Here is a 21,608-nt window from a genome sequence, read left to right as displayed (position 1 = left end):
CTCACCGCATCCCCCGGTAGATGTGTTTGTATACTGCGCAACTATCTTTAGAACCATTTCACACATGTGCAGATGCGGAGAAATTTACTCCTAGTTGCCGAGCATACGGTAGAGCCCATTTACCGACAGTCTGGTGCGAAACATCTGCATCCATCGGCGGTAGCTATTGTTCAGTACGCACCAGATAATGCGCGGTTTTGCACATGTGAATTGGCCAGTCTTATGATTTTGCCAACCATATAAAGATTGCAAATCCCCCATCCAACCCATTTCTATCCTAACTCAACCCACAATGGAATTAGCCACTGCTGCCGTATTAGGTACCCAACTCTTGGAAGCTAAGTACCAAGTGAAAGGTGACTTTTTACTTGTGCAAAATATCATCAGAAAGGCCCTACCATTCTTGTGGAATGTCAAGAAGGGGAAAGCCAGTTACTGGTACACCTACGAAAAAAGTGTGTTGAAAAACCCCAACAACCAGTGTATTGCCTTCCCTAGACCCAAAGCCAATCCTCCTCCTGTGAGAATTGATGACAGCGGGTATAAGATCTATGATGATCAGTTTGAGTTGGAAACATACACATACAAACAATTTTACGATATGGTGTTGCGGTTCAGTTTCATCTTGAAGAACGACTACGGTGTGACGGGTGACCAGACCATCGCCATCTCGTGTATGAACAAACCGTTATTTTTACTTTTGTGGTTGTCTCTCTGGAACATTGGTGCGCTCCCTGCGTTCTTGAACTTCAACATCAAGGACAAGCCATTGGTGCATTGTCTCAAGATCGTCAACGTATCACAGGTGTTTGTGGATCCAGACTGTGCCACTCCCATGAAGGAGACCGAAGGCATGATCAATTCAGAGTTGCCACAGGTGAAGTTGCACTATTTGAATGAAAAAGAGTTGTTCAGGATCTTGGCCGATGAGCTGAGGCCCAAGTACAGAGCTCCCGACAACACCCGGAGAGTCAATGACCAGGACCACGACGCGTCGGCGTTGATCTACACGTCTGGTACCACTGGTTTACCCAAGGCGGGAATCATGTCGTGGAGAAAGGCGTTTATGGCATCGGCATTTTTTGGGTATATCATGAAAATCACCAAGAAATCCAACGTATTGACGGCCATGCCGTTGTACCACTCGACGGCCGCGATGTTGGCCGTATGCCCGACGTTATTGGTGGGTGGATGTGTGTCTGTGTCGCAAAAGTTCTCTGCCACTTCTTTCTGGACTCAAGCCAAGTTAACCAAGGCTACTCACGTGCAATACGTGGGAGAAACATGTCGGTATTTGTTAAACACCCAACCTCATCCCGACCAGAAAAATCACCTAGTCAAGATTGCTTATGGGAACGGATTACGACGTGACATCTGGAAAGAATTCAAAGATCGGTTCAACATCAAGGGAATCGGTGAGTTCTACGCTGCCACCGAGTCTCCTATTGCCTTGACCAATTTGCAGTTTGGGGAATACGGGGTTGGTGCCTGTAGGAAGTATGGAAGTATTATCAACTCGGTGTTGTCATTGGAACAAAGAATTGTTAAAATGGATCCCGATGATCAGGAAGAAATCTTGAGAAACCCTGCCACCGGTTTGTGTGAAGTGGCTGACTATAATCAACCAGGTGAGTTGTTGATGAAGATCCTCAACCCTGAAAAGATTGAGTCCAGTTTCCAAGGATACTATGGAAACAAGGATGCCACCTCCAAGAAGGTCATCAGAGACGTTTTCAAGAAGGGAGATGCTTGGTTTAGATCCGGTGACTTGTTGCGCATGGACCAGGATCAACTATTGTACTTTGTGGACAGATTAGGTGATACTTTCCGGTGGAAGTCAGAAAATGTTAGTGCCAGTGAAGTGGAAAACGAGTTGATGGGATCGAATGCAATTTTACAAAGTGTGGTGGTGGGAGTCCAAATTCCTAATCATGAAGGCAGAGCTGGTTTTGCCGTTGTTGAACCAAAACAAGGTTTAGATGAACAACAGGTTTTGGATCAAATATACAACCATGTGAGCACCTGCTTGCCAAAATATGCGGTTCCCCAGTTTATCAAGTTTGGTCAAATTGAAGCTTCTCACAATAATAAGGTTCCTAAAAATCAGTATAAGAAACAGAAATTACCCAAAGGCGACTCAGGTTCTGAAACTGTCTATTGGTTGAACAAGACAAAGTATGAGGAATTGACCAACGACTCTTGGGCTAGAATATCCAACGGTCAAGCTAAATTATAATTCTGAACATATACAACAATACACATGAGGTAACATTTAACCTATTTAGTTTTTGTCAGAAATGGCCGTGACACCAGGTAATTCCTTACCTTCTAATAATTCCAAGGAAGCACCACCTCCAGTAGACACATGAGACAATTTGTCAACCACTCCGTACTTCTTGGCCACAGTGGCGGTGTCACCACCTCCAATAATAACAGTGTTACCGGCTTCAGCAGATTTGACAGCAGCATCCAACAACGACTTGGTACCACTGGCAAATTTTTCAAACTCAAACACACCAGGTGGACCGTTCCAAACAATGGTCTTAGCCTTGGCAACGGTGGCTTCGAACAATTCCTTTGATTTTGGACCACAGTCCAATCCCATCCAGTGGTCTGGAATACCTTCTTCTTCAGTGGCAGTGGCAGTGTTGGCATCTTTGTCAAACTTGTCAGCAGTAACGAAATCAACTGGTAACACCAATTCCACTCCGTTCTTCTTGGCCTTGGCAACCAAATGTTCAACGTTCTTGGCTCCAGCTTCATCAAACAAAGAGTCACCAATTGGCATGTTGTCCAACACCTTTTTAAAGGTGAAGGCCATACCACCTCCAACAATCAACAAGTCAACCTTGTCTAACAAGTTGTCGATCAATTGGATCTTATCACTAACCTTGGCACCTCCCAAAATTGCCAAAAATGGTCTGGTTGGGTTTTCCAAAGCCTTAGCAAAGTATTCCAATTCCTTGGCCATTAAGAAACCAGCAGCCTTTTGGGGCAAGTCCAAACCCACCATGGAGGAGTGGGCTCTGTGGGCTGTTCCAAATGCATCGTTGACGTACACATCGGCCAAAGCAGTCAATTGTTGTCTGAATTTAGCCACATCTTCCTTAGAAGCCTTGATCTTTTCACCATCAACCTTCTTGCTACCTTCTTCTTCAATGTGGAATCTCAAGTTTTCCAACAAGAACACTTCTCCGTTAGAAGCACCGTTAATAGCAGCTTCGACATCAGGACCGACAGAGTCACTCAAGAACTTGACAGGCTTCTTTAATAAAGAAGACAATTCTTCAGCAATAGGAGCCAATGAGTACTTGTCAGCCTTTTCACCATTAGGTCTACCCAAGTGAGAGGCCAACACAATGGCTTTAGGCTTGTTTTCCAAGACGTATTGAATAGTTGGTAAAGCAGCAACAATACGTTGGTTGTTGGTGATCTTTTTACCATCTAAAGGAACATTAAAGTCGACTCTAATGAACACTCTTTTGTTGGTGACATCTAAGTCCTTGACGCTTAATTTGTTTGATAAAGACATGGTTGTAAATCGTAATCGAGTAATTGAGTGGTTTCTGCAAAAAAAAACCTGAATTTCTGAGTCTATTTATATGTAGATCAGTTTTTGGGGGGGTTTTTTTCGTCCATCTGGTGAGGTTATATCCTTATAAGCGTGGAAGCGTCGTGCGCGGTCAAGACGGGCCCCGGACTGCCACAATCCGTTGAAGCGAAAAAGTCAACGAGTGGTGGTGGAAATGTGTGGGTGTAAATTCCAATACCACCAATGTGGTACAAGTTCTTCAATTGGTTTTTGTGAAGATTACAAACAGGTATTGGTGATTTCCACGGCCTCGGAGCAAGGGACTTTTGTGCTCACCTGAGTCTCATGTGCATCACCGGCGGGATGGTTGGTCCGTGCACGACTAGGGGCAGAAACAACGTATTAGAGTGGCCAGTTGACATAACGTCTCAAGAAACACCATCGGAAGGTCTCATCACCAAGGAGTGAGGACTAAGCGGTCTCTGCTCCATCAAAAGTGCCAGACTTACTAGGCCATTCTAGAAGCTTCTCACCATTTGTAAAGGCATCGCGACTGGTGATAAATTGGTCCGAAATCCTCCAGAAACCCGTAAACATGGATAAGTTACTTGCATGGTCCCTTGCACAGCAATCGGGAGACAAAGAAGCGATGGCCAAGATTGGCCAGCCCGATATGAAGGCGTTGAACCTGCTTTTTGGCGGGGTCGATGAGCCCACTTTAATGACACAAGCCATGCTAGTGGCCCAGAACCCGGAGGCTCTGGTTGAAGACAGGGAAGTGGCCCTAGAAAACTTTGAGATGTTGATCGAAAACCTTGATAATGCTAATAACATTGAGAACTTGAAGTTATGGCCTGCCGTCATCTCGTTGCTCGACGAATCTGTTGACTCGAGCTTGAGAGTGTTGGCAGCGTCGATTGTGGGAATAGCAGTGCAGAACAACACCAAGTCTCAAGAGGACTTCTTGAAGTACGACACCGGGTTCAAGAGCTTGGTCCAGTACTCGGTGGACCCCAGCACCAGCGTCGAGTTGAAGTTAAAGTTGTTGTTTGCCATCTCATCGCTCGTGAGAAACAACCAAGATTCGTTCAAATTCTTTAACAAACTTAAGGGTTGGACCATCTTGACATTGTTGGACAAACACGATAACCATAAGGTCGATATCAGAGTATTATCTGTTCTTTCGTCAGTTTTGACAAGCGAATCCCTCTTCAAATCTGAGATTGAGGCCAAACTTCATGAGTACAAATTGGTCGACAAGTTGATCAATTCTTTACTCAACGACAACATAACGTGTATGGAGAAATCCCTTAGCATTTTGGGCCAGTTGATCAGTTTGAACTTCAAATTTGAGGCGGGTGAGTTGAAGTTGTTGTCAAAAAACATCGACAAAATCAGCCACTTGAAAGAAGAGTATTCCGAAGACTTTGCCAAGATCCGCAAGATCACCAAGAGTGCCTAAATAGCATCTCACAGATCATAGATGACTTGTTCGGGGTCGTCCGACGTGAAGAGAGTCCGCATACCCTTTTCTGTTGTTTCCGGCACCAATCTTCTGTCATCATCATCATTCCCTAACGAATTGCTCATGACGAATTTCTGGTATATCTTATATAGATTGTCATAGTACACAAACAATCTTTCACACTTCATGGTCGGCATCAACTTGAACTTTCGAATTGTCTCTATGTATGTGCTCTTGTAGTCATGACCGGCGGTACCAGCAATTAAATTGGACTCGGCTGACCTCTGTAGCCGGTTATACCTGGCATCAGAAATGGTATACGTGAAGGAGACAATCCAATCAAGAGCTTCTTGGGAGCTTTTGACAGGAAAAATGTTGATGTACTTGTTGTACTCCAACTTGTTGGCCATGGCTTCGATTTCTTTCACAGTTATTTCGACCTTTTCTGTAGACCTGTTTTCCTTTCCCAACACCTTGTTCTTGTATATTCTGTTTTCCAAGTTGTCTATCTTCGTAAGATACTGGTGGTATTTTTCAACCATCACGATCGCTTGGGGAGGGAGATCCTGGAAACCCTGACTTATGAGTTTCTTCACAAACTGCTCGGCCTCAAAGTACAATAAGGTGAATCTCTCCTCTATTTCATGAGCATCACACGGAATAAAGATGTCCCTGGTTTTGTCATAAACTGTGTTGACCTTCCGCTTCCATTTGACCTCAGAATCTAAATCGTGGACCCGGAGTTGAGCTCCTTCAAATTGGTCTTCCGTAGCCTGGTTAAGAAGCCACTGAGGAAGACTCACAATCATCTCACTCATCAACTCCTCTCTCAGCCTTGTGACTTTATTGGCCGCCGTCAACTGCTTGTTGGTGTACTTCGACAAGTCGTTAGCGGAAGTCGTCGGTTTGGTTGTGTATTTCGACAAGTCGTTGGCAGGTGATGAAAACATTTGTTTGGTGGTCTCAAACGCTTCAGCTCGTTGCTTGAACACATCCTTCTTTGTACGTGGTTTTTTTGTGACAGGTTCTTTCACTTGCGACGAAAAGTCAAACTCTGATTCCTCCAAAGTATCGTCCAACGATAGTATGGGGGGTGTTTTTGGGACCAGCGGCTGGGAATAGTTTTTAGGTGTGATGGATATTTTGGGGGGACTGATCTGTCGATACTTTGACCTTTTGTGAGAATCAAAGGGACTTGTAATTTCATCACTTGGCTCATCTGAAAGGATTTGTACAACATGGGGGGCATTTTTAGGCATTTGGCTCGAATACTTACTGATGAGTCCATGTAGTGGAGAGCTGCTGCTGAATCTAAATAAAGAGAGGTTAGTATCAATACCGTGTCAAAGCACCAAATTATCAGCACATACTTATTATCACCACCTATGAATGACGATTCCACCACGGAACAGTCGACAGCTTCGTCATGTGAGCTTTCTGATAATATTTCAATCACTGTATCCATGTTGCAGCCTTTTCGAATTAACACTTTTTCGCGATCCACAAATAATCAACAACTTGGATTCCCACCATGAGCAGAAGAAGAGCACTCAACACAGGCTACGGCGCCGAGCGCGGACCCGTGGCTCCAGCTTCAAGAACTTCCAAGACAAAGACAAAGACAAAGGAATCGATCTATGAATTGAAGGAAACGATGAATTATATCAAGTATGAGTGGCCTCAAGTTTTGGAAGAAGATGCAAACCCTATTGAACTTGCCATATCTTTGCTTGACGATTCATCGGTTGGGTTATCGCACAAAATGTCCGAGTTTGAAGAGATGAGTGAGAACACCACCACCGCCTTGCGGCGGGTAGTTAACGATCATTATGACATATTCAATACCAGCATTGGTTCCTACCACTATTTGTTAACCACAAGTAGGGACAACCAAAAAGACGCCAACGAAATCAAGCAGATGTTGGAGTCTACCACCAAAGAAATCCACAACAAGTCGGACATTTTACAGGAGTTGAACCAAACCTCAGTGAGATACAGTGAGATGATTGAAATATTGGATGCTATGGAATACATGAACTCGATTCCTGACAAGATCGATCAGTTGATCTTGGATAAGAAGATTCACCAGGTCTACGACATTATATCTCAAGGCTACACAACGGCTGCGACATATAACTTGTGGAACTTGAGTGCAATGACAAGCATCAAGAACTACTTGGACTTGCAGTCCAATAACTTATTTGACATGATAATTGATGAACTACAAAACGAAATCTACCTCAAGAGCTCAGTTGTCGTGCAAGAAAGTAGTCCGTGGGATATGTTGATCACGTCGAATAATAATCCCAAGTTGGCAGGTTTCAAGACGTTTGTCACAAAACTGAGTCGGTTAGAGGAGTTCATCTACAATTCAGCCAATTTGGATTTGGCGGAGATCAGTGAGTGTTTTAACGAATTGATCAATGACTTTGTGTCAAACCAGCTTCCAGAGCTCTTGAAAACTACATCTTCTAACTTGAATTTGACCTTCGACTTATCTGGAAGTTTCAAAAACTATCATTATATCTACCAATTGTTGATGACTGCTCAAAAACTAAATAGATTGATGCCTGCCATTACGATTTTGACCCAGTCAAACCAACAGGAGTTCCATGGTTTGTTGTATAGAACCATTGAAGAAATCAAACTGAAAAATATGCATGAATTGAACAAATTGAAGAAGATTTTGGACTTTGAAAGTGAATTTGAAGATGAATTGACTAGCTTCCATGACTACTCGGTAAAAATCTTGAAAGACTTGTTCAGTTCCGTCTTTGTGAAGGCATTGATGGTGCTACAGAAACAGAAGTTAATCAGCGAAATTGTAGCCAAGTTTGATTTGACTTACGACTTCAAGACAAGTTGGACAGTTGTGAAAAATGAATTGTCCAGCTTGATCTTAAACTACATATCCACCGATTCGGAATTGGTGGTCCATAAAAACAAATTGGCCATGAATGAGCTATTCAAACTTGATAATGTCAAATTCAATAAGGAGCAATTGATGACCAAATTCCCCAATTTAATCGAAGGAAGTGAGGAATTTGGAAACTATCAGACTGACTTTTTCATCAAAAATGAAGCATTCCAATCCAACTTGGAGGTGTTGGTTCCGGTTAACATTTTCAACATGAGAATCATCATTGATTTCTTTTTGATTTTTGTTTCAAGTATGATCAACTTAATGAGCACAGACCCATCAAGACCCATAAACCAAACAGCAGTTCAGTTCTTCGAGAACTTTATGAAAATTTCCTTTTTGCCAAAATTAAGGGACAACTTTGACTCCAAATTCAATATGATCATGGGTGCCTTTGAAGACGACAATGTTGATGAACTTAATACCAACAGAGCTCCAGCATTCAAGACCGACTTGATGAATTTGAACAACTCGATGATTTACCAAAACGCCTTTGAGTTCAAAAAATTCTTCATCTCTTTGTGCTACACGTTAAACACTTCTCTAACTTATAGACAAGAGTTGAATAATTTGGTGTTACAATTCTTGAGGAAATTCCATATTTTGTATTCCAACTTTTACAAAGGGTTGATGGGTAATACAAACACTAAGTTGAATAGCTGGTTGAAGACGCCTGCTTTAAATGACTTGTCATCGTTGATCATCAATGAAACAGGAGAAGTTAACCACCAATTGGTTGAGAAAGAAATAGAGATCATGTTACTAAATGATGAGATGTTGGAAGTTACTAAAGATGAATTGTTTGACAACGAATCTTTACAGCAGTTGTGCTATTTGCTTTTGACGTCCAGCTGGATCTTGAGCTGGTTGCCTAATTTCAGGAAGGAATCCAACTACAATTATGAAGAAGATTTGACCTTGATCGAAAAATTGAAACATGATTGGAACTTTTTGGAGAATGGGAAACGAGTCATCAATGACACGTCTCTGAACTCCAACCAGGCAAATTTGAACTCCAGTATCGACAATTTAAATGTCTATTTGTCATTGAACTCTGCCAAATTCAAGGAATTTAATGATGTAATCTCGAACTTTGAAAAAATAAGGCTACACTCATTGATTGTACTTAGATATGAGTTGAGATTGAAATCGATCTTCTACATAACCAGATCGTTCAAGGAAACCGACTGGGTGTTGAATAGCGAACCTGGGGATTCAGATCAGTTCGTGTCAAGATACAACAAGGAGATCTTTGCGATGGAAAATAGGTTGAATAATTATTTGAGTGAAACAGAAATGTCAAGAATTTTTGTGGGAATGTCAAGCTTCCTAGATGAGTTGTTGATCAAGGGATCCAAGTTGATCCATAAAATCAATAACAACGGTATTAAAAAGTTACTTGTGAACATCTTTACATTGCTGCAAATGCTCAAGAACTTAAACAAGAGTAATTTGGAGATCGACTTCAAGAGGTCTTCGTATTACTTTGAACTCTTCACTATCAACGAGAATCAGTTCCCCAGCAAGCTATCCGGATATGATGAGTCTGAGAAGGCCAATTTGGTGAGGTTATTGTACAGTGAAAAGTTGGCTGATGGGAATGGCTCCTCTTTCAATATATCTAAGTATAATGATCTCTTGGCCAAGGTTAAATAGAATATAAACACTTTTTCTACTAAATTAATCCCAGTTTAAGTGCTGGTTTACTATTTTCTCCCACTTCTTTCGTTTCTTCTCTTACCGTTCTCATTGATTTTGTTTTTTTAAGTGATTTTGGCGAAAATCAATCTTTAAAAAGGCAGGTCGTGCACGGTCAACCAAACTATACCACTAATCGTAAATTCTTCTATTACTCGTCAAACACTGATCTACAGATCTATGTACTATTATCTAACTAACCATGATGGGCCAATGTGGGAATTGGAACCATGTGCAATCGAGAGCCAAGTCGTTCAAAAATAAACTTGCCTACTGTCAAACCAGACACAACTGCAAAAAAATAAACCAACGTGAACGACATGGCCACCAACATCAATGCAAAGCCAAACATCTCGGGCAAGAATATCAAGATGAGCCTTATGGCATTCCGAACCAACATGGAGGGAATGCTTCCAGAGACAGAGACTCTAGCAATTTGACCAGTGGACTCGGTAACAAGGTTTTTTCCATCGCTCTCCGAGTCAGTGTAAAGGTGCCGATCAACAGGTGATACCCATACTTTCTGCTCCATATAGCTTCTGGCAAATTCAAGAAACTTGGTGAATACTGCCACAAAAAAGACCAACAAAAAAATGCCAAACACCTCACCACCGTTCTTGGCCTTGAGACCTTTGAACAACACCGGGTAGCCGTTGTAGGCAGTTGTGAAGTATCTGTGCATTGTATCCATGTCCATAGAGTCTGAGGTTGAGGATGCGGTGGAAGATGCCATGCTAGTAGAGGATGCCATGTCCATGGTCGACGAGGAGGCCTCTGTCATCATATGCATATTCATCTTGAAGTTGGTGTTATAGGGGGATAAAAATTGTGAAAAAACCCATTGGCGGAACCTCTGGTGTATTTAAAGGTTGCAGCGTCAAAGCGGTAAACAAATTTGCTCAAGGTGAAAGTTGGGTCGCATAATTGACTCGCACAAAAATTGCAGCCTTACGAGGTGGTGAAGAATACCTAAAAGTATCCTTAAGACATAAAGTACATTATTTCCTTTGTAACACATATACATAGTTTCTAGCGGTGACCAGCCCGAAAGAAAATTCAATGGTGATTAGCATCTCGCGACACGAACCGACATCTCAGTCTCTCATCTCCTGTTAACACATGACCATCAAGCCAATCCTGGGCTTTACCACGGTAATTACATGCCTTACAATTCCCCATCAACGGTAACTTGTCGGTCAAGTTTGTGGCGGTCTTGCCAAGCTTCTCATCGAATTCAAAGTGAAAGTGAAGCAAGTGTTTCTTGTAGTCGTAAGGCCTGTTAAACTTACCGGTTTTATGGCTGCAATGACCTGGAAACACACACCGAAATCGTCCCACATCGTCGTGGATACGAAGATGCCGAGACAAGTCCCGGGAGATGAATTTTCCACAGATGTTACATGTTGCACCTTTGGGTAGCTTCTTCTTTTTGGACTTGTCCTTGGCAGAAGAAGCAGAGTTCATCGATGAAATGCTCTGGTTGGATGACGACTTGATGAGCGCAGGTGACTTTGATTCCAGGCTGTTGGACATGGGTGTGCTGGGTGACTTGTTGTAGGATTCTGAGTGATCGTGATTGTCGTGATGAAGACTATTGGGATTAAAAGCAGGGAATTGGGAATTGTAGCCGTCGGAAGCCTCATGCTCGGGGTTATCGTGGTGAGTGTCGTGGTCATGGTAGTGCTCTTGTTCATGGTAATGCTTTTGTTCATGGTAGTGGGTTCTGTCACGATAGTTCACGTCCTCTTTGTACACATGATCTTCTGGTTTGTGATAGTATTCCTTATCGTACAAGTCAAAATTAATCCCATTCAAGTCGTTGGCGGTACCCAAGTCTTCCGGACCGTCGAAGTTGGAAGGCATAAAAAATTCGTCAAAGTAGTCGTTCTCATTGGTACCAGGGGGTTTCATCCCAGGAGTGATAGTCTCTAGCTCTTTATCGAGATTGAGGTCATAATCATGGATTACGAGATTATGGTTAGGATAGTGCGAGTTGGACGTCGGGGTGGTGGTATACGTCGAGTCGAAGGATGTCACGGAGGAGTTCTTGAGCTGGTCTAAGTTGAGGTGAAAGTTTGGTTTCTTACTGCCGGGACCCGAGGAAGTGGCGGCAGAAGGAGCACCAGCGCCAGCGCCAGAGGACCCAGGCACCACGGACTGGGAGGAGCCCACCGACGTGCTGGCAGCATTTGTGGAGGGAGATGTGTAGGAATAAGACTTCATCAAGTCGGGCCGGCCTTTACGCTTGAGAGAAGGATTGGAGTTTTGGCGAACCGGCTTGATTTGCCGCACCGCCACCGGAACAACCTCTTTCTTATATTTGATGCCGTCTTCGGCGCTAAGTCTGCGCTTGTAGGCGCTTTCCGATAAGTTGGAGGAAAAAAGTGACGACGGCACAGGACCCACGGGAACAAAATTGGTAGGAGCAGCGGCAGCGAGGTCCGGAACCTCGTCGTGAGTGTCGGTGACCCCCAACTGGAGGCTTTGTGGATGGGAAAAAAGGGCATGGTCGTCGTTGGAATATGGTTGCTGTTGGTGGTGAGTGACAGTGGGAGGAAGCCCGTCGTCTGGGGAGTTACGTACGGGACTCCGTTGTTGTTGTAAGCTCAAGTAGTCATAGTATTGCGAGTTGTAGAAGTGCTGATCGTAGATTTTGCTGAAATCGCTATCTATATCATTATGGTGGAAATCTCCCATGATGCGTTCATTAAACCCTTGACTTGTTTTGGAGTGCGACTGAAGTGAGAATGGGATGGAGATTGGGTGCGCACGCCCTCGCACCTTCAATTCCAATGCCAGAATCCTCTAGACGGCGACAGGTTAAGAATTGGGTGGTGGTAGCCACAAGGAGTTGGTCTACATGATGGTGGCAGGCACTAGGAGAACTAATGGGAGATTTTGGGTAGAGTGAACCCCTAAACCACCTACATTGTGGTTCATTTTGAGCCAGCGTGCACGTACCAAACCACCTTCCACCAGCAGTGACGACACGGGGGTACTAATGCCAAGCATCTCTTGGGTCTGTCATCCACATCAGTTGCGGCGGCTGATGGTTGCAAAATGGCAGGAAATATCGCCTAAACTCGAACCTCAAATTGCATCTAAATCCGCACCTGTCTCTGGGTTCACCGTGACACTCGTGATGAGTACAATATTAGTTGACGCCACAAATACACATACACATAGATGGGGGACATCGGGTCATGGACGCTCCAGCGTTTTGCTCCATATACCCAAAGAATACACCATCAAATGCCTAGCAAATTGACCCATGCACCCAATGAAATGGTCTTCATTGAAATGGTCTTCATTGAAATGGTCGGTATCGAAATGGTCGGTATCGAAATGGTTTGCATGTGTTTTTTTCTCCAGTTTGATTACCTTCTCCATAACTCCACAAAAACAAGTGACTCAAGTCGATCGCTCGTCTACACAAAAGAAACACAATCAGACGCATTAAAAGCGGCCCGAAGATAGTCATCTTTTGTTGACAACGCAATTTCCAGAGGTTCTCGTGCATTGGAAACAGGCCATAGACAGAAAAGTTTTTCCTCCAATGAAAAAAAAAAAAAAAAATTCACAATTCACTAAAATTGTATTTTTAGTTAATTGTCTTTAACTAAGAAATCTAAACAAACCTGGCTATTTACAAATGCCTTACCAACCACCCCCTTCTATTGTTCGGGAATACTTTCGTGGATAATTGATATATGACGATTAAGAAGGCCCTGAGCGGTGTCGATTCGCCTCATACATCTAGGTAAATGCTAATTTTGAGTATGGAATAATGTTATGTTCGGCCAAACTATATCAGCTGACTTAGGTCGCCGTCTGACAAATTGCCGGAATCACTTTAATTACTCCGATAATTTATAATTCCAGTGCGAAGTACGCCACATATGCAGAAGAATTCCTGATAGGACAGACCCCCAGTATCGTAGGAAGATTCCAAGCAGGATTGCCGTTTAGCATACTGTACATGATGCCGCACGAATCACAATAGGCCGCAAAAAACCTGGCCGCATAGGTATTACTGCAATGTCCAACAAGAAACAATGTGGTGTTTCCCCCTTCAGATCCTATTGTCGTGTTTTTAATTGGTTTACGAAATAAACCAATAACTCTCCTCCTATTTTTGGAATCATATCTCGTACAACCAATACCACTGCACCTTCCATTTCCTACCAAACTTTAATGTTCGCGACTCAAAGTAACCTCGGGAGCTTCCATCTACATTTGCACCTCAAACCGCCTCGCTCAAGTTTAAGCTTCTTTTGTGGGTTCCAGAAGATTTAGTTCCAGGGGTAAAAGAATAGACCCAGGGAAGCTTCGTTTGTTCCAGCGGATATCGGGAACCTTCCCGGACGGCATGAGGGGCTGTTCTTTTACTATTTTATTGTGTTATTTTTGTTTAGCCTACGACCTTCATGCAGCGAGGGTCCGGTTTAATTAAGCAGAGTTTTTTTCTATTGTTCGAGACTCAATAATTGTAGACGAAGGAAATTAATTTCATTTCAATATGGGGGTAACAACCTCATTTTTATGTGACGAGAGTCGCGATAATGCAACGAGAGTCTCATATTAGTGCCTCACGAAGTATGGTATAACAATCCGAATTTCATGTCATAAGTTCCGTGCACAATGAGGAAAGTCCGACATGGGGCAGATGCATCGAGAGCCTCACCAGATTTTCCGTCAAACATAATGGATTGGTAAAACCACCAGTAAGATTCGCCGTGTCAAATAACTCCGGTATTATACATATCTGTAATCTCTCGGATGTCATTCGCTGTGGTGATTCGATGCATTTACATCGGTTAATACCATACAATTGTTGATTCTACACTATACAAGACCCTAAAAATTTAAAAAATACCTTCATGGACGTCGTAACAACGAACAAAGCTCCGATGCGTCCTTGGTGAGGATGTGGTGGTCTAGCCACTCGTTGGACAAAAATCTCTTACCACAAGCACAGTTTCCCCACTGATTAAGCTTGTTCAGTAAGTTGTGAGATTTTTTCACCAGCGAGTTATCGAAGTGAAAATGTTTATTCATCAAGTGCTTTTTGAAATCATAAGGCCGGTTAAATCTCTGCAGCTTGTGATCACATTCTTCTCTGGGGAATATGCACTTGAATCGTGGATCCGGGTGGTGTGTCCGCATGTGCCTACCCATATCTCTGGTGATGCGCTTTCCACACACTGTACAAGTGGTTCGGTCCACAAACTGTGCCTCTACCTTGGGCATCACCATATCACTGTTGGCATTCACCATCGAGGTGAGGCCGGGGTATGCAAAGCCCGTGTAGCCACTGGGGTGGGAAATCGACGAAGGTGCTGAGGCTGGGGCCGGCATCGATCCGTGTGACGACATGGGCCCCGGCGGCGGCGGTACCGTTATAAACGGTACCAGCTCACGATGGATATCTACCGGCACCGTCGTGTAAACCGATTGATGTGGAGGTTGGTGGAGTGGACGTTGGGGTGTCCAGTAATTGGAGGTTTGATGTGGCTCTGGAAGCCGATCAAATGGACGGTATAATTCAGCACTTGTTTGTAGTGGGGGGTGGTCGGGGGGTAGCAGGGGGTGTTGAGGGTCGGCTATGTGTTGGTCAAAGATCTGTTCCAATCCCCAGTCGAAGTACTCCTCTTCTTTTTCTAGTTTGAAGTACTCCTCCTCATGCTTCATTATCTTTGTATCGAAGACGCTCACTTTGGAAACAAGGTAGATAGGGAGTCAATTACAAACCGAAGTAAGCTTAAGTTAAAGTAGAGTGGTTGGAGAAAAAAGTGGATAAAGTTGGGGTTTAGCAGTTGATTATATAGTTTTTTTTTTCACAAAGTACGTATTTGGTATTAGCTGGTTTAACCGTTTTAATTGAAGTTGTTTAATCAGAAAGTCTAAAATAGGTGCACCCGCATTAACTGGATAATCCACACAGAAAATGGTCATGTTTGAAATTTTCATGCATAAACGAAACAATATTGCTGTAGTGGAAATCCTGAGGGGGTTCTCTTGCATATCGTGTCCGGGCTCGACTCTGAGATTCGTAACCGGCCGACTAGCCTAAAGTTGTTAGAGGCCCAAAAATATAGTAAGGGGGTAAGAGATCGAAAACAATTCAATAAGGATACCTAGAAGAAGAGGATAAGTTTGTAGTTTTGATGATATTAAGGGGCCTATCATCCATATGGTTGCCAATTGCCAATTGCCATGAGGATGCCGATTCCGCTGCCTCCTCATTTATAAACCTGCACAAACAGGAATACCTCTTGGCCTTGCAGGGGCCGCTACCGGTGAAAAAAAAGTTTTTATTGTTCGAAGGAGATCTTCGAGGAAAAGGAGAGGGATTCTAGAAGACTGCACGACTCGTTATTTTGTAACTGTTTATTTTGGATCCGGAACCCAGTAATAGATCTGGTTTTTGACCATGTCACTTGAAATTAGTGGATACACAATTTGCTTGACGGCATCGATGCCGGCGTATGGCTTCCCAAACTAGATCTAAGGCTGGGTTTTGCTTATGGGCTTCTAAATCCCCAAAACAAACAAAAAGAAAAACACTGCCCGATAATAAAGGTGTTCCCACTTCCATGCACTAGAATCCAGCACATCTAAAATTGCGAGCGCACCCTATTTTTAATTGTGCATTACATTGTTATGTTGTTGAGCCATATGTGCGGCAAGGGGGGTATTTACGTTAAACAATAGATAGGATGATATGTTTATTAAAATGCCAGTTGAAAAGGTAACAAAATCTCCTCTTAAATTTACCAGGGGATAACTTTAACTTAAGCCTGGAAAGTATAATTTTTTGGGTCAACAACCTAAAATCCAATTTTCACATGTACCCTGTTGCCTTTCAGAAGGGTATTAATTCTGCGAGTTTAGATAAACGAGAGGACTAGTGCGAGCGAGCCTGTTCGGCGTTTAAAAAAGGAGACGAGTTAGCCCCACGTTAACAATAAGAAGGGTCGAATCATAATAATTTTGATGACACCTGCCGGCATCGGGATGGACGGAGGTAACAACCGGCGAAAAAAAAGGGGTGGGGAAACAGAAGCGGCCCAGAATTACGCATGCCGTGCGCAGTATCCAGCACGCCACCTAGCGATATGGTAGTGACACACCGACTCACGATGCGCGACCACAGTTGAAAAAATTTTTCAAGGTAAATTTTTCAACTAACTAAAACACACTATCAAATATGGGTGCCTACAAATACTTAGAAGAGTTGCAAAGAAAGAAGCAATCCGATGTCATGAGATTCTTGTACAGAGTCAGATGTTGGGAATTCAGACAAAAGAATGTGATCCACAGAGCCTCCAAGCCTTCTAGACCTGAAAAGGCCAGAAAGTTGGGTTACAAGGCCAAGCAAGGATTCGTCATCTTCAGAATTAGAGTCAGAAGAGGTAACAGAAAGAGACCTGTCAGAAAGGGTGCCACTTACGGTAAGCCAACCAACGAAGGTGTCTCTCAGTTGAAATACCAAAGATCTTTGAGAACCATTGCTGAAGACAGAGTCGGTAGAAAAGCTGCTAACTTGAGAGTGTTGAACTCTTACTGGGTTAACCAGGACTCCACCTACAAGTACTTTGAAGTCATTTTGGTGGACCCTCAACACAAGGCCATCAGAAGAGATGCCAGATACAACTGGATTGCCAACCCAGTGCACAAGCACAGAGAAGCTAGAGGTCTCACCTCCGCTGGTAAGAAGTCCAGAGGTATCAACAAGGGTCACTTGTACAACAAGACCAAGGCCGGTAGATACCACACCTGGAAGAAGCACAACACCTTGTCTTTGTGGAGATACAGAAAGTAATCTCTGGGTGGATGAGGTATGGTTTGCAGAGTATATAGAGATATTGTTGAATGCATGCGACCAGCTGATAAGAAAAATTGTAGTAGAGTAGAAATAGGGGCCGGATGATAGTATGGTATGAGTCGGATATATGGGTGGTGACTATATCAAGCATCAAATCCTCTTTATTGATTCCCCAGTTTTGACTCTTCTGACTCCAGCCAATTTAATCGCTCCCTGAAAATCACCGCAATTTTTTCTTCTCTCTACACCTTCACAAATGAGCTACAGTAAAACCGCTATATTATCGGTCTACGACAAGACCGGCTTATTGGACTTGGCTAAGGGCCTTGTGGCCGCTAACGTCAGGATCCTCGCGTCTGGTGGAACCGCCAAATTGGTGAGAGAAGCTGGTTTCCCTGTCGATGATGTTTCCTCCATCACCCACGCTCCAGAAATGTTAGGGGGTAGGGTCAAGACCTTACACCCAGCCATTCACGGAGGAATCTTGGCCCGGGATTTGGAAAGCGACGAACACGACCTCAAGTTGCAGGGGATCGAAAAGGTTGATTTTGTCGTTTGTAACTTGTATCCCTTCAAGGAGACCGTTTCTAAGGTGGCGGTTACCATTGAAGAAGCAGTCGAAGAAATTGACATTGGTGGAGTCACCCTCTTGAGAGCCGCTGCCAAGAACCACAAGCGTGTCACCATCTTATCGGATGCCAGTGACTATGCTGGGTTTTTACAAGAGTTGAAGTCGGGAGAGATCTCTGCTGAAACTAGAAACAGATTGGCTTTAAAGGCATTTGAGCACACCGCCGACTACGATGTGGCCATCTCCGACTTCTTCAGAAAGCAGTACTCGGAAAACGTCAGCCAATTGCCCTTGAGATACGGGGCCAATCCTCACCAGAAGCCAGCCCAAGCGTTTGTCAGCCAGGGCGACTTGCCATTCAAGGTCTTGGCTGGGTCTCCCGGGTATATCAACTTGTTGGACGCATTGAACTCATGGCCCTTGGTCAAGGAGTTGTCTGCTTCGTTGAATTTACCGGCCGCTGCTTCGTTTAAACATGTTTCTCCTGCTGGGGCCGCTGTAGGGTTGCCATTGAGCGATGTTGAGAAGAAAATTTACTTTGTCGAAGACATCGAGAACTTGTCTCCATTGGCCAACGCCTACGCCAGGGCCAGAGGCGCCGACAGAATGTCATCGTTTGGTGATTTTATTGCCTTGTCCAACATTGTCGACTTACCTACTGCTCAGATCATCTCCAAGGAAGTCAGTGACGGGGTGATTGCTCCTGGCTATGAGAAGGAGGCACTTGCCATCTTGAAGAAGAAGAAGGGCGGAAAGTACTGTATTTTGCAGATTGACCCCAACTTCACTCCTGATACTTTGGAGTCCAGACAGGTGTTCGGAATCACTTTACAACAAAAGAGAAACGATGCGATCATTAAGGGCTCATCGTTCAAGGAAATCGTGTCGACTAACAAGGAATTGACCGAACAGGGAATTGTGGACTTGACGGTGGCCACCATTGCCTTAAAGTACACTCAGTCCAATTCCGTATGTTATGCCAAAAATGGAATGGTGATTGGTTTGGGTGCTGGCCAGCAATCCAGAATTCACTGCACCAGATTGGCTGGTGACAAGGCCGACAACTGGTGGTTGAGACAACATCCTAGAGTGTTGGCATTCAAATGGGCCAAGGGTGTCAAAAGACCTGAAAAGTCCAATGCCATTGATTTATTTGTCACTGGTCAAATCCCATCCACCGAGCCCGAGAAAAGTGATTACGAGTCCAAGTTCGCCGAGTTGCCCGAACCTTTGACGGCTGAAGAGAAACAAGATTGGATCAACAAGAACAAGAATGTGGCATTATCTTCGGACGCATTTTTCCCATTCCCAGACAACGTTTACAGAGCCGCCAGATCCGGGGTCAAATTTGTGGCCGCTCCTTCTGGGTCTGTCATGGACAAGGCTGTGTTTGCCGCCGCCGACTCCCAAGACATTGTCTACGTCGAAAATCCTATCCGTTTATTCCATCATTAGGTATATTTAGCAGTAATTTATAAAGCAAGCAGCGCGCGCCATTTCAACTAAAGTTTTTCATCTTCAACACGTCAACGACATCAAACACATAATGGCGTCCGAATACATCTACGACGAAGAAGGCGATGTGTGGCCCTACTTCGTGTTGGCAATTCTCACGTTCATTCTCGTTCCTTTGACCGTCAAGTATCTCGCTCGAATCGTGTCCAAAAGTGATCCTGTGTCCTACAATAAGCTGGTGAAGGGATCTATCTCAGACAACCATGACACCTTGAAGTTGAATCATAACAGCATCAAGACGTTCCAGAAGGCTCAAACAAGTGACAGAATCCTCAACAAGACGTTGGTGGTGTTGATTGTGGGCTGGGCAGTGGTGTTCTATGTGGCCACCAACTTGACCAAACTCGCCGACATGTCAGGCCTTTTTGATCCCTACGAAATTTTGGGGATTTCTTCGTCAGCCAGTGACAAGCAGATCAAGAGCCACTACAGAAAGATGTCCTTGAAGTTTCACCCGGACAAAATGCCCAAGGACTTAACTGAAGTTGAAAAGGAAGCGTTTGAACAAGCGTATATTAGGTTGACCAAGGCTTACAAGGCTTTAACTGATGAGGTCACCAGAGAAAACTACTTGAAGTTCGGCCATCCTGATGGAAGACAAGATACCACTCACGGAATCGCATTGCCCAAGTTCTTGGTGGAAGGAAAGTTTTCTCCATTCATGATTGTTTTCTATTTCATCTTGGTGGGGGTCTTATTGCCGGTGATGGTGGGTTCTTGGTGGAGCAATGTCAAGTCCCACACCTCCAAGGGTTTACATGTGGACACTGCTGCGTTGTTTGTCAAGTATTTAACTGATAAGAACCCCGGCAAGGTGATTACGCCTTTTAGTTTGTTGGACTTATTGTGTGGTTCGCATGAAATCAAGCATGATTTCAACCACTTATCGCTTGTCCAAATCAAAGACTTGCTCACCGAGTACATGAAGCGTGAAACCAACAGTGATGCCAAGTTGGAGCTCGATAAGTTGAAGATTGTTAATGTCGTTCCCAAATTAATCGTAGGGTTCATTGAAATTGCGGTGGTTTTCAGACAATCAGATGTTGTGCTTGTGGCGTTGGACTTGGAAAAGTCCATTATCCAAGCCGTCAAGCCAACCGGTAAGTACAAAGACTTGTTGCAGTTGCCATATGTTGATCCTCAAGTGGTGGAAAAGCAGACGGTAAAGAAGTTAGGAAAGTTATTCACCAAGGACGTCGATGCCGCTGAAGTGTTGGGAATAAAGGATGAGGTCAAGTTGGCCAAGGCCAAGGAAGTGGCCCAGAAAATCGCCAGCTTAAGAATCATCCAAAGCGAATTTGTTGTTCCTGGAGAAAAAGTTGTTCCTCCAGTATCCAAGGCACACCTATCATTAAAGTTTTTGATCAAGTCACCTGCGTTGAAGTCATGTCCCGACCTCAACCCCGACTTGTTAAAGGATGAAGAGACCATCGAATACATGAAAGATCCTTCTTCAATTAACTCTACCCAACCTCAATTGCCATTTAGTTACTGCCCTTATTTCCCCAATGACATTGTGAATAGCTGGTCCGGGGTTTTGATCAACCAGAGAGACAACAAGTTGGTGGAAGGTAGCAGCATCATCAAGTTGACCAATGCCGACTTGAGTAACGTTAGTCTTGATCAAGACGCTTGGATCAAAGGTAACAACGTTGTGATTGGAACGTTGAACGTTCCGTTGACCCAGCCAACACCACAAGCGGTAGGGACGTATCCTTTTCGATTGGTGTTGAAGAACAACGCGTATTTCGGAGTCGATGTGGATCTTCCCTTGTTTTTGGAAGTAAAACACCCAGCTCCCTCCGCCATTGACAAAGACAAATTGATGGGAATCAGCAAAAAGGATGAAGACAGCGACGAAGATAGTGACTCAGACATCTCCGACCCCGAAGAAGACTCTTTGGCCGGTGCGTTGGCAGCTTTGAGAGGTGCACCCGTCAAGAAGGTGGAAGAGGTTAAAGAAGAGGAAGAAACCGAAAACGACGATGACGACGAAAGTATTTTCACCGACATCAATACCGATACCGAGGACGAGGATGAAGATGAGACCGTCCCCTCCAAATAGTCTAATTGTCTATA

General features: G+C 43.9%; 9 protein-coding genes across 9 annotated transcripts; 6 read left to right on the top strand and 3 right to left on the bottom strand. All coding sequences in view use genetic code 12, as the record gives it.

The window, feature by feature from the left end:
* Positions 1-292: 292 nt before the first annotated feature.
* On the top strand, positions 293-2,236 carry FAT1 (long-chain fatty acid transporter fat1; the record flags this gene model as incomplete). Its single annotated transcript, XM_006686428.2, has 1 exon — positions 293-2,236. The coding sequence occupies one exon, from the start codon at positions 293-295 to the stop codon at positions 2,234-2,236; it is 1,944 nt and encodes a 647-aa protein (XP_006686491.1).
* Positions 2,237-2,281: 45 nt separating this feature from the next.
* On the bottom strand, positions 2,282-3,532 carry PGK1 (phosphoglycerate kinase; the record flags this gene model as incomplete). The annotated part of the gene is made up of 1 exon (XM_006686667.1): positions 2,282-3,532. One exon carries the CDS (start codon positions 3,530-3,532, stop codon positions 2,282-2,284), a length of 1,251 nt encoding a protein of 416 aa, XP_006686730.1.
* Positions 3,533-4,127: 595 nt separating this feature from the next.
* On the top strand, positions 4,128-4,994 carry FES1 (hsp70 nucleotide exchange factor fes1; the record flags this gene model as incomplete). Its single annotated transcript, XM_006686429.2, has 1 exon — positions 4,128-4,994. The coding sequence occupies one exon, from the start codon at positions 4,128-4,130 to the stop codon at positions 4,992-4,994; it is 867 nt and encodes a 288-aa protein (XP_006686492.1).
* Positions 4,995-5,002: 8 nt separating this feature from the next.
* EME1 (crossover junction endonuclease eme1) lies at positions 5,003-6,462 on the bottom strand (the record flags this gene model as incomplete). The annotated part of the gene is made up of 2 exons (XM_006686430.2): positions 5,003-6,308; positions 6,368-6,462. The coding sequence occupies 2 exons, from the start codon at positions 6,460-6,462 to the stop codon at positions 5,003-5,005; spliced, it is 1,401 nt and encodes a 466-aa protein (XP_006686493.2).
* Positions 6,463-6,528: 66 nt separating this feature from the next.
* On the top strand, positions 6,529-9,573 carry SEC8 (exocyst subunit; the record flags this gene model as incomplete). The annotated part of the gene is made up of 1 exon (XM_006686431.1): positions 6,529-9,573. One exon carries the CDS (start codon positions 6,529-6,531, stop codon positions 9,571-9,573), a length of 3,045 nt encoding a protein of 1,014 aa, XP_006686494.1.
* Positions 9,574-9,811: 238 nt separating this feature from the next.
* On the bottom strand, positions 9,812-12,312 carry CTR1 (copper transport protein ctr1; the record flags this gene model as incomplete). Its single annotated transcript, XM_006686669.2, has 2 exons — positions 9,812-10,411; positions 10,735-12,312. 2 exons carry the CDS (start codon positions 12,310-12,312, stop codon positions 9,812-9,814), a joined length of 2,178 nt encoding a protein of 725 aa, XP_006686732.2.
* Positions 12,313-16,825: 4,513 nt separating this feature from the next.
* rpl15 (60S ribosomal protein eL15) lies at positions 16,826-17,440 on the top strand (the record flags this gene model as incomplete). The annotated part of the gene is made up of 1 exon (XM_006686670.2): positions 16,826-17,440. One exon carries the CDS (start codon positions 16,826-16,828, stop codon positions 17,438-17,440), a length of 615 nt encoding a protein of 204 aa, XP_006686733.1.
* A 259-nt stretch (positions 17,441-17,699) lies between these two features.
* On the top strand, positions 17,700-19,469 carry ADE17 (bifunctional phosphoribosylaminoimidazolecarboxamide formyltransferase/IMP cyclohydrolase; the record flags this gene model as incomplete). The annotated part of the gene is made up of 1 exon (XM_006686433.1): positions 17,700-19,469. The coding sequence occupies one exon, from the start codon at positions 17,700-17,702 to the stop codon at positions 19,467-19,469; it is 1,770 nt and encodes a 589-aa protein (XP_006686496.1).
* Positions 19,470-19,560: 91 nt separating this feature from the next.
* Positions 19,561-21,594, top strand: SEC63 (secretory subunit; the record flags this gene model as incomplete). The annotated part of the gene is made up of 1 exon (XM_066158140.1): positions 19,561-21,594. One exon carries the CDS (start codon positions 19,561-19,563, stop codon positions 21,592-21,594), a length of 2,034 nt encoding a protein of 677 aa, XP_066014237.1.
* Between the last annotated feature and the right edge of the window lie 14 nt (positions 21,595-21,608).

This window comes from Yamadazyma tenuis, chromosome 5 (assembly GCF_029203305.1).
Source record: "Yamadazyma tenuis chromosome 5, complete sequence".
NCBI classification, from domain to species: Eukaryota; Fungi; Ascomycota; class Pichiomycetes; order Serinales; family Debaryomycetaceae; genus Yamadazyma; species Yamadazyma tenuis.
The sequence above is the reverse complement of the archived record's forward strand: the minus strand, read 5'-3'. Positions and strand labels throughout refer to the sequence as shown.